Raw genomic sequence first — 12,222 nt, 5'->3', positions numbered from 1 at the left:
CCTCATCAAATGAATCATTAAAATAGTCGTATCTATGCCTGTCAAAATTAAAACCTATAAGAAACTTGCAACCCAAAAGAGTTTTCAATTGTAGCCTAATAGTTAAATGTTTTACCTGTGTTAAGAATATTTGTTTTTGTCGATAAATAAAATGTACATGTAAATATGATAAAGACTATGGGCCTATATCAGGTCTATAGAGAGGAGGACAGGAACACATCTCAGCAAAGCTCTAGCCAGGGGTACATAAACAGTTAATTGTGTCCGTCTTTTCATTGATTCTGATGGGCAGGAGGTTCCAGCGACCATGCAGACCCTCTACTTCCTCCGTATAGCCCGTGGCCTCGTCAGACAATTCCCATATATTATCAATTAATGTGCCACCGTCGGGTTGTACCCTGCACTATTGTCATTTAGTTTAGGCCTTGTAAGGATTTAAAGCATTATGATTACCAGCAGCAGACACGGTTCGGATACAACCTATTGGTTTACTTCAAATGTATGTCTTACACAGAGAAGGAGTAATCTGCCAGTAGCTGTTGACAGACGCCGTAATCAAAACGGAGAAGTGATGCCTCGCTTCCTCTTTACCTCAAATCAATGGCCCTAACCAAGGCCCACTTCAATCCATGACGAATAGACTCTTGTGTTAACACAGGTCCTCTCGTGTTCCTCGTAGAAAATCAATAAGACGACTGAACTGCCTGCATTCACCTTCACTACTCCACAGGTCTGGTGAGAGACGCGCAGGCACCAACATGTGTATTGCGGGATGGACATATCAGAGAAGAAACGGAGACCAGAGCTAGAGATGATCAACGACTAAACTGTATCGAAATAAGAAAAGGCAATGGGAAGTAAGAAATATGTCATCGTTGCAACTTGTATCTGTTATTTCTGTTCAATTAATATATTTCATTACAGCCTACTGTAGTTTCATGGAGATCGGACAATGACAAGGCTACAAAATGGAGGTTAGAAAACTGGGACTCCGGGCACTTTTTCAAAGCCTGTGGGGCGGCAGGTAGCCTAGTGGTTAGAGTGTTGTGCCAGTTACCGAAAGGTTGCTAGCTCGAATCCCCAAGATGGTAAGGATGATAACCCACTGTTCCTAGGCCGTAACTGTAAATAAGAATGTGTTCTTAACTGACTTGCCTGGTTACATAAATAAAACACTAGGTCAAGTGAATTGTCCAAACAGGTCAAATACAAGGTTTAGAAATGTACGCTCTGATATTGCACTAAATTCACTCTGTCGGAAAGCAGTCGAGGTTATGGTGTTAAATTATCCTGCCCTCAAGGGATTGACAGCACCAACCAATAAAAACACAGGATTGGGGGGGTGGGCAGCAAGACCAACATTTTTTGACGCAGGGAAGAGAGCGTCACAGACTTATCCAAACGCAAATCAAACTTTCACTGGCGTGCTTTCCGAAGTTTCAAAGGGTCGGATTCTGAACGGAGGATGACAATGGAGCCAACCGCAGTTGCATTTTGGCACAAACTGGCTGTTTAACCTCGTTATTTAATTTCCATCCTGTCCAGCCATCCCAAGGTCTGAGTAAACGGTGGGGATGGAGCGCGCACTCAGCTCCCCGAGCCCTCTTCTCAAAGTGGTCCAGCACGAGCCCATCAGCTTCGGCATCGACCAGATACTTAGTAGCAGTGCTGACTCAGAGAGCGGCCGGACCAGCAGTGGAGACGGTTACCTTTTGGGGAGCCCGACCGGGGGGAGCGCAGCGTCCTACACCGCGCTGTCCATCTCCCTCTCGGGTATGGTACCACAGTTAGAGGATCATGGTTTGTACGGAGTGAAGCGCAGCCTGGGCAGCAGAGGAGTGATCCGGGTGCCCGCTCACAGACCGTTGACGTTCGAGGGACCGCCGCATGTGGGGAGCGCTGTGCCCGGGTATGGAGGCCTGTGTTTCCCGTTGGTCGGTTATAGGTTCGCCAAGGACAGGTTATCAGGTAACTTTCCGAAAAAAATTTTTCCCGGTTTCCCGTAATAGCAATTTTCAAACCATCTTGAAAACATCTTATCTTACAATAAACGTGTAATAAGCTTTAAAAAAGTGAAAATCTAAATAATAACGATACGGCAATAAAAACAACAATAATACAGATTATGTGATCAATAAAATAACAAAGCATTTTGATAACCATTAATTCAATCTCCAACCTTTTACGCATTAAAACGTAAGAAAATGTAGGCTTCACCCACTTATGCAATTTTACTGAAATTGCAGCCTATTTCCTTATTTCAATTAATACTTATAGCAACGGAAACCACGTGTAAATATTGAATAGGCCTATACAAATAAAATGTGGACAAAAAACACAATTGCTACAATAATCAAATCGCATTGTAGAATCACCCAGAATAGCCTTAAACTGTACTGCTTTATGCCTCCGTGTGTATTCACTTCCAGTTTAGGATCTTCTAGCGCCAAGGACATGTGATCAATTATTATTTTTAGATGTATCTCATGCACGTTGTTGTTATTGTCCTAAATGTATATATTTTTAAATCTAAGGATTTTATTTAACACCCAACAGTTTATACAATCTGATAAAGACATATGAAAACATTCTCGCGAAGAGTAGTAAGCCATAGTGTGAATGTTAGGCAATAATGCTATTGATCTCAAATACAGGGCTATTCCATTTGTAATAGCCTGATTCGGCACCCAGAGCCGAACCCAACATGACCGACTTCCTGTGTTTACCATTTAATGTCATTGTTTGCTCACGCAAGAGAAAGCCTAACTTTAATATCCAGACAGAAATGATGGCTTTATCCCTAGAGAATAAACGATTGAAATCAGGTTAAAAAATGAATATTTGCAAATTGCAGATGGATGAGTCGACGTAGGCCCAAACAGAAACGCCCGGTTTTATGCAGGCGCCACATCAACCAATACAATTCTCTTCTAACTAGGCTAATAATGAATATAACCGTTTTCTACTGAGGATTAGCCTATACCCCAGAATTTATGAACTGTACAACAACACAGTTGGATTCTTTCCTACCACAGAGGACAAAACACCCATCACTCATCCACCGTGTAAACTCATCCTCCAGTCTGCTGTTCTGCTCCCTCCTTCAGCTCTCGTGCCATTCACGGTGACCCGGCGGATAGGTCACCCATACCAGAACCGCACACCGCCCAAACGGAAAAAGCCTCGGACATCCTTCTCCCGTGTGCAGATTTGTGAGTTGGAGAAGCGCTTCCACCGGCAGAAGTACCTCGCGAGCGCGGAGCGGGCCACCCTCGCCAAGAGCCTGAAGATGACAGACGCGCAGGTCAAGACCTGGTTCCAGAACCGCAGGACCAAGTGGAGGTCAGTTTATCAATTTTACAGTTTACATGTTAAGTCATACCTTAAAGTAAATGTCCACTGAAAATCTCAATGGATGATGTCTTCCTCATAAGGAGAATGAGCTGGCCAATTAGCAGTCTACTCGCATGACGATGGTATATGCCCACACCGTTCTGTTGTTGGGGTACGCCCACACCATTCAGTTGTTTCGGTATACCCACACCATTCAGTTGTTTCTGTATACCCACACCATTCAGTTGTTTCGGTATACCCACACCATTCAGTTGTTTCGGTATACCCACACCATTCAGTTGTTTCGGTATACCCACACCATTCAGTTGTTTCGGTATACCCACACTATTCAGTTGTTTCGGTATACCCACACCATTCAGTTGTTTCGGTATACCCACACCATTCAGTTGTTTCGGTATACCCATACCATTCAGTTGTTTCGGTATACCCACACCATTCAGTTGTTTCGGTATACCCACACCATTCAGTTGTTTCGGTATACCCACACCATTCAGTTGTTTCGGTATACCCACACCATTCTGTTGTTTCGGTATACCCACACCATTCAGTTGTTTCGGTATACCCACACCATTCAGTTGTTTCGGTATACCCACACCATTCAGTTGTTGGAGTAAGCCGACATCATTTCAACACAGAAAAGCTACTGCCTTTAAAAGGTGCTACACATAGGATTTTTGTGGTTGTTGGATTTTTGCATTGTAATTTCAGGAAATGTCCGTATTAAATCTGCAGTAATAGTGAAATGAAAGTGCTATTAGCAACATATCTATCATGAACATTTTCTGAAATTATACTAAACAAAAATATAAACACAACAGGTAAAGGGTTGGTCCTATTTCATGAACTGAAATAAAAGATCCCAGAAATCCTCCTCATGCACAAAAAGGTTATTTCTTTCAAGAGTTGTGCACATTTGTTTACATCCCTGTCAGTGAGCATTTCTCCTTTGCCAAGATAATCCATCCAACTGACAGGTGTGGCATATCAAGAAGCTGATTAAACAGTATGGTCATTACACAGGTGCACCTTGTGCTGGGGGACAATAAAAGGCCACTAAAATGTGCAGTATTATCACACAAGTTTTGGGGGAGCGTGCAATTGACATGCTGACTGCAGGAATGTCCACCAGAGCTGTTGCCAGGTAATTTAATATACATTTCTCTACCATAAGCCACCTCCAAAGTCATTTTAGAGAATTTGGCAGTATATCCAACTGGCCTCACAACCACAGACCACATGTAAGCACACCAGCCCAGGACCTCTACATCCGGCTACTTCACCTGCAAGATTGTCTGAGACCTGCCACTCGGACAGCTGATGAAACTGTGGGTTTACACAAGCGAATAATTTCTGCACAAACTCAGAAATCGTCTCAGGGAAGCTCATCTGCGTGTTCTTGACCTGACTGCAGTTTGGCATCATAACCGACTTAAGTGGGCAAATGCTCACCTTTGATGGTCACTTGCACGCTGGAGAAGTGTGCTCTTCATGGATGATTCCTGGTTTCAACAGTACCAGGCAGATGGCAGACAGCGTGTATGGCGTCGTGTGGGCGAGCAGTTTGTTATTCACAACATTGACATCCGAGTGCCCCATGGTGGTGGTGGGGTTATGGTATGGGCAGGCATAAGCAACGGAAAACAAACACAATTGCATTTTATTAAAGGTCATTTTAATGCAGAGAAACCGTGACGAGATCCTGAGGAACCGTTGTCGTGCCGTTCACCCGCCGCCATCACCTCATGTTTCAGCAGGACATCATGTTGCAAGGATCTGTACACAATTCCTGGAAGATGAAAATGTCACAGTTTTTCAAAGGCCTGCATACTCACCAGACATGTCACCCATTGAGCATGTTTGGGAGGCTCTGGATCCACGTGTACGACAGCTTGTTCCAGTTCCCGCCAATATCCAGCAACTTTGCACAGCCAATGAATAGAGGAGTGGGACAAGATTACACAGTCCACAATCAACAGCCTGATCAACTTTATGTGAAGGAGATGTGTCGAGCTGCATGAGCCAAACGGTGGTTACACCAGATACTGACTGGTTTTCTGATTCACGCCCCTACTTTTTTTTAAGGTATCTGTGACCAACAGATGCATATCTATATTCCCAGTCATGTGAAATCCATAGATTAGGGCCTAATGCATTTATTTAAATTGACTGATTTCCTTATATGAACTGTAACTCAGTAAAATCTTTGAAATTATTGTGTTTATATTGTTGTTCAGTATACAATGCAAAAATGTAAAATAAAATCCTGTCTGTAGCACATTTAACCAGTGATGTAAAGTACTTACACTACTGTTTCAAAGTTTGGGGTCACTTAGAAATGTCCTTGTTTTTGAGAGAAAAATCACATTTTTGTGTCCATTAAAAATAACATCAAATTGATCAGAAATACAGTGTAGACATTGTTAATATTGTAAAGGACTATTGTAGCTGGAAATGGAAGATTTTTTATGGAATATCTAATTGATCAATTAGAAATATCTAAATGATAATTTACATAGGCATACAGAGAACCATTATCAGCAACCATCACTCCTGTGTTCCAATGGCACATTGTGTTAGCTAATCCAAGTTTATAATTTTTTAGGCTAATTGATCATTAGAAAACCCGTTTGCAATTATGTTAGCAGTTTGATTGCTTCTTTAATCAGGGCAACAATTTTCAGCTGTGCTAACATAATTGCAAAAGCGTTTTCTAATGATCAATTAGCCTTTTAAAGTGATAAACTTGGATTAGCTAACACAACGTGCCATTGGAACACAGGAGTGATGGTTGCTGATAATGGGCCTTTGTACGCCCATGCAGATAATCCATTAAAAATCTGCCGTTTCCAGCTACAACAGTCTTTTACAACATTAACAATATCTACACTGTATTTCTGATCAATTTTGTTATTTTAATGGAACAAAAGTGAGCTTTTCGTTCAAAAACAAGGACATTTCTAAGTGACCCCAATATTTTGAACGGTAGTGTAGTTAAAAATACTTCAAAGTACTAATTAAGTCATTTTGGGGGGTATCTGTACATTACTTTACTATTTATATTTTTGACAACTTCATACTTTTACTTCACTGCATTGCTAAAGAATATTATGTACTTTTTACTCCATACATTTTCCCTCTTCACTCAAAAGTACTCGTTACATTTTGAATGCTTAGCAGGAGAAGACAATTGTCTAATTCACACTTATCAAGAGAACATCCCTGGTCATCCCTCCTGCCTCTGATCTGGCGGACTCACTAAACACATGCTTCTGGCGGACTCACTAAACACATGCTTCGTTTGAAAATAATGTCTGATGGTTGCTGCGTGCCCCTGGCTATCCGTAATGAAAAAAATGAATTAGGGTGCCGTCTGGTTTGCTTAATATAAAGAATTTGAAATTATTTATACTTTTACTTTTCATACCTAAGTATATTTAAACCCAAATACTCTTTCGACATTTACTCAAGTAGGAATTTACACTGTGACTTTCATTTTTACTTGAGTCATTTTCGATTAATGCATGTTTACTTTTACTCAAGTATGACAATTAGGCACTTTTTCAACCACTGCCTTTAACAAATACGTAATGAAACATGTTTGGGAGGAAAACTGTTTCAGTCACATTGTAATTAATTATAGATACTATTTCATGGAAATCTGGAAACACTGTTACTTTAAGTCTTAATCTCGTTCACCAGTCACCAGAAAGTAACTTCTGCTCATGCCCAATTAGTCTGGGGACAAGGTTAGTTTTAAACTATAGGCCTGAATTGAGACTGTTGAGACTAATTATTTTCTGGTAGTGTGAAAGGTGCGACACGGGATTTTTGGGGATTTTTGCAGTGCCTTCAGAAACACAAAGTGGGGTTAAAATGGATTTAATTGTTTTTTTTAATCAATGATCTACACAAAATACTCTGTCATGTGAAAGTGGAAGAAACATTTGCCAAAAAAGTATGAAAAATAAAAGATTAATATATCTTGATTAGATAAGCATTCAACCCCCATGTTAGAATCACCTTTGGCAGCGATTACAGCTGTGAGTCTTACTGCTTGACTGAGGGACCTTACAGCTGCTTGTACTGTATGTGTGGGGTACCGAGATGATGTAGTCGTTGAAAAATCATGTTAAACACTATTCCATGCAACTTATTATGTGACTTGTTAAGCAAATGTTTGCTCCTGAACTTATTTAGACTTGCCATAACAAAGTGGTTGAATATTTATTGACTCAAGACATATCAGCTTTTCATTTTTTATACATTTGTAAAAATGTAAAAAACTTAATTTCACGTTGACATTCTGGGGTATTGTGTGTAGGCCAGTGACAAACAAAAATCTACATTTTATCCATTTTAATTTCAGACTGTAACACAATGAAATGTGGAAAAAGTCAAGGGGTGTGAATACTTTTTGAAGGCACTGTATAATTGCTGATGATTTTAAACTAAAGGTCTTGAGTCAATAAGTATTCAACCCATGTTTTATGACAAGCCTAAATAAGTTCAGGGGTAAATGTTTTTATCCAGACTCATTGCAGGTAAGAAAACAAAGGTCCGTGGGTGTAGAATTTGGCTGTATTAAGGAGCCAGGGTAGCCAGGCAAGCTGTCAGCATGGCCACTGCTCTTTAAATATGTCACTCATGCCACACCCGCCAAATGGAGCAAATGTACCTCAAAGTCTGCTCATGAATGCTGAAGAAAGTTTTGGTGAAACATGTCGTTCATTTCAAACCATTATGCAACATAGCGAACGTTCAATCGAACTGAACAGCTAGCTGGTAGATCCCTAATTCCTCTGCCAAAAAAATGATTGGACTATCCTGTAGGCCTACCAGAATAAGTCAGGATTAAACAGGATGGTAAAATCAGCTGTCACGCCTTCTCCCCCTTCTCCCGCATTCTCCCCTCTCTGAGCTTGAGAGAGCCAGGCTGCCCTTCATTACGCACACCTGTCACCATCATTACGTGCATCTGCTCTAATTGGACTCACCTGGACTCCTTCATGTTTGTTGATTCCCCCTCTATATCTGTCTGTTCCTCAGTTGGTTCCCAGTGTCAGCATTATTGCCGTCAAATCATTTCATTGCCCCGTCCAGGATCTGTTCTTGTTTTGTTTGATGTCTGTTGTCCATTAAATGTTCACTCCCTGTACTTGCTTCTTGTCTCCAGCGTCAGTCCTCACACCAAGTCTGTTTGGGCTAGACCTAAAGTTTATCAAGTCATCTGCAATTATACAGTGCCTTCAGAAAAATGAAGCTGTAGGCCTAGATGCCTAAGGAAAGTTGAGATGGTATATAAACGTCCACTAGGCTACATAAGTTTGACCATTGGTGAATTTCAACATATTAGAAGTATTCTATGTTCATAATTACATTGTAAGCAAGTAGGCCTAATCTCTCTCTTTCTCTGTTTTAGGAGACAGACAGCAGAGGAGCGGGAGGCTGAGCGTCAACAGGCCAATCGGCTGATCCTACAGCTGCAGGCCGACGCCCTCCACAAGTCCTTTAACGAATCAGCAGGCTTCGACCCGCTGTGCTCACATAACTCCTCCTTGTATGCCCTGCAGAAACTCCAGCCCTGGGCCGAGGAGAGGGAGTAGGAGGAACCTGCAGCCCTGGGCCGAGGAGAGGGAGTAGGAGGAACCTGCAGCCCTGGGCCGAGGAGAGGGAGTAGGAGGAACCTGCAGCCCTGGGCCGAGGAGAGGGAGTAGGAGGAACCTGCAGCCCTGGGCCGAGGAGAGGGAGTAGGAGGAACCTGCAGCCCTGGGCCGAGGAGAGGTAGTAGGAGGAACCTGCAGCCCTGGGCCGAGGAGAAGGAGTAGGAGGAACCTGCAGCCCTGGGCCGAGGAGAGGGAGTAGGAGGAACCTGCAGCCCTGGGCCGAGGAGAAGGAGTAGGAGGAACCTGCAGCCCTGGGCCGAGGAGAGGGAGTAAGTCTCCCGTAACCACTGATCCAGGGTCACATATTTGTCCATCCTTCCCAACTGGAATTGAATGATTTGACCCTAGCTCAGTTGGTAGTGGCAAAGTGGAGATTATGGACAGTGTGTGATGCCCCTTTGAGACTGTGTGGAGACAAGGTGCCGGATAGCCCTAATACTACACCCAACCCCTCATCCTTAGACCTAGATAGGGCCCAATCTATCTACACTAGCCAAGCACCCTTACAGGTGTTTTGACCCCTATCTGGCCTTGTGTTACATCCCACACTGTGGCCGTGTTCGAGAGCGTCAAATCCATGGTGCATTGTTGGTAAATGGTTACTGACTGACTGATCTACAGATAAGAATGAGTAGTTATTTATGATGCAAGGTGATTTGTAGATCAGTCAGCACTGTCGGCAGCAACGTGGAACAAGCTCTATGGCTAAAGACAGATTGTAGACTCAAGTGACAGGGAACTGAGGGAAGGACAGGAGGAGCCACGTGTGAGAGGTAGAGGGGTATAGAAGAGAGGGAGGAAGTGGAGAGGTGGAAGAATGATGCATGTAATGTCGGTAAAGTATGAAACTAAAACATCCTCAAATGTTCCATTTGTGACTCATTTCCTATGAGGATGTGGGTGTAAATGTATCGTCATTTGTACTTGGGATGTAGATATGTAAATGCCGATATACACTCTTCACTTGAGAACCCTTCATTTGTTGCCTGTGGTGTTAGACACGGATGGAAAGCTTTGTTTTACTCAAAGAAGACATATCAAACGTCACCATTTTTTCGGAGAAGTTTGTTAAATATCATTTTGTAGCACATTTGAATACACTGATGTTTTCTGTGAGATAACTGTGAGGAAAGGGATTTTGTATTTTCTTGTCAGTAAGTCTTCACATTGATTAGGCTATTGTCATCTCTCATGGCTTTATTCCTGTATTCTCAGCGACAAGGTCTCTTTCTCTCTCTCTCTCTTTGGTCACAGTGAGTGGTTGGGTATTGTCTTGAGAGTTGTTACTGTACAGTCGTAATATCCCACATAAGAATACACTTCAAAATGGGACTTGCAATAACTTCCTACCACTGTATATGTCTATCATAGGCCACATAACATCCAATCCAGGCTCTGTGGGCGGGATGTCGTCTGGCCATGACTTAGATTGACAGACAAAGAGACCAACCACGACACAGATGAAAAGAGCTCATTGCAGACAGAAAGATAGAAGCCCAAAACACTATGACACAAGTCACCACAACACCAAAAACATTGAATAACACTAACACACATTCTGTAGGAGTTCTGCCTTTAGCAGGGTTAAGACTGACTTGGTTCAAATGTATTTTTCTTAAAGGTCAAATACCGATCAGATGAATTTTACAGATGAAAATGTATTGATTGTGTATTTGTTATTTGGTAGTCGATTGAGGATTCAATCCAAGGTATGTGTGTATGCCTTAATCTTTGTGTGTGTTTGTCAGTAGGTACACTAACAGGTGTGATATACACTCTCAGAGAGATCAGTAACCATAACAACATCAACAGAACAAGACAGAGAGGACTAGGGTGAAAGGTTACAGAGTCACAGGAAGTTCAAAAACAGGTACAGGGGTCAGAGGTCAATGGCAAGGGTCATAACCCAGCACGTTGATGGTCACTGCCATGGTAACATGATGGTGAGACACTGTGCCACACGACTGGTGTGTATAGCTGTTGTTGGGCAGCCGGAGTTGAGTACCTCTCGTAACCATGGTGACAACAAAGTTTATTTGTGCCTCTTTTTTCCATTAAATGGCGGGCTGCTTTTCCTTCTCACAGCTCAAGCATCTCTTCCAATTCCTCCCGGTCTTTCTTTCTCTGTGTCTTTTCTCTCCTTTTCTCTGTGTGGTCTATATGACATTTTTGAAGAGCTGCAGGGATCTCAAGATGTTTTCGTCCTAAGAAAAGAAAGTATGGAAAAAAGGAGAGCTGATTTAATATCATGTGGATAAAATGATACTTCTGAACTTGCAGCTCTCATAACCACCACGAGGGGGCAACAAAAACAGAGGAGAAGATAGCAAGGGACAGCAATGTGAACAGCAGAGAGTACAGAAAGCAAGACACCTCACATGCTTGTTTTTTCTGGTTGGGGCAGGGTTTGCGGGGCAAGAGGGAGGAAGGGAGTTTAGTCAACCAAATCCAGCTGCTATCACAGTGATGCCTATGCTAAGCTAAGGACCCTGGGACTTAACACTTTCTTCTGCAACTGGATCCTGGACTTCCTGACAGGCTGCCCCCAGGTGGTAAGGGTAGGTAACAACACATCCGCAACGCTGATCCTCAACACAGGGGCCCCTCAGGGGTGCATGCTCAGTGTGGTGCCAGGACAACAACCTCTCCCTCAACGTGATCAAGACAAAGGAGATGATTGTGGACTACAGGAAAAGGAGGACCGAGCACGCCCCCAACCTGTAGTGGAGCAGGTTGAGAGCTTCAAGTTCCTTGGTGTCCACATCACCAACAAACTATTATGGTCCAAGCACACCAAGACAGTCGTGAAGAGGGCACGACAAAACCTATTCCCCCTCAGGAGACTGAAATGATTTGCCATGGGTCCTCATATCCTCAAAAGGTTCTACAGCTGTACCATCGAGAGCATCCTAACTGGTTGCATCACTGCCTGGTATGCCAACTGCTCGGCCTCCGACTGCAAGGCACTACAAAGGGTAGTGCGTACGGCCCAGTACATCACTGGGGACAAGCTTCCTCCCATCCAGGACCTCTATACCAGGCGGTGTCAGAGGAAGGCCCTAAAAATTGTCAGACTCCAGCCACTCTAGTCATAGACTGTTTTCTCCGCTACCGCACGGCAAGTGGTACCTGAGCTCCAAGTCTAGGTCCAAGAGGCTTCTAAACAGCTTCTACCCCCAAGCCATAAGACTCCTGAACATCTAAT

The 12,222-nt window shown here is 43.0% G+C and overlaps 2 protein-coding genes across 3 annotated transcripts in view; one reads left to right on the top strand and one right to left on the bottom strand.

Moving 5' to 3' along the window:
• Positions 1–1,392: 1,392 nt before the first annotated feature.
• Positions 1,393–10,576, top strand: LOC110504853 (T-cell leukemia homeobox protein 3-like). Its single transcript, XM_021583710.2, has 3 exons — positions 1,393–1,968; positions 3,108–3,342; positions 8,774–10,576. The coding sequence occupies exons 1-3, from the start codon at positions 1,575–1,577 to the stop codon at positions 8,955–8,957; spliced, it is 813 nt and encodes a 270-aa protein (XP_021439385.2). The 5' UTR covers positions 1,393–1,574; the 3' UTR covers positions 8,958–10,576.
• The window catches only part of LOC110504854 (Kv channel-interacting protein 1), a 49,982-nt gene continuing 47,959 nt past the window's right edge, over positions 10,200–12,222 (bottom strand). For both annotated transcript variants that reach the window (XM_021583711.2, XM_036969972.1), the window contains exon 7: positions 10,200–11,221. In XM_021583711.2, the coding sequence (XP_021439386.2) occupies positions 11,174–11,221 (48 nt within the window). In that variant the 3' untranslated portion in view covers positions 10,200–11,173. The remainder of the gene's footprint in view (positions 11,222–12,222) is intronic.

This window comes from Oncorhynchus mykiss, chromosome 31, assembly GCF_013265735.2.
Source record: "Oncorhynchus mykiss isolate Arlee chromosome 31, USDA_OmykA_1.1, whole genome shotgun sequence".
Taxonomy (NCBI): domain Eukaryota; kingdom Metazoa; phylum Chordata; class Actinopteri; order Salmoniformes; family Salmonidae; genus Oncorhynchus; species Oncorhynchus mykiss.
This window is presented reverse-complemented; position numbering and strand designations above follow the sequence as displayed.

Excerpts from the sequence above, each read along its gene's own strand:
- LOC110504853 (XM_021583710.2), top strand. The coding sequence starts at position 1,575 with ATGGAGCGCGCACTCAGCTCCCCGAGCCCTCTTCTCAAAGTGGTCCAG. Across the intron at positions 1,969-3,107 it reads CGCCAAGGACAGGTTATCAG|CTCTCGTGCCATTCACGGTG; the intron begins GTAACTTTCCGA and ends TCCCTCCTTCAG. Across the intron at positions 3,343-8,773 it reads AACCGCAGGACCAAGTGGAG|GAGACAGACAGCAGAGGAGC; the intron begins GTCAGTTTATCA and ends TCTCTGTTTTAG.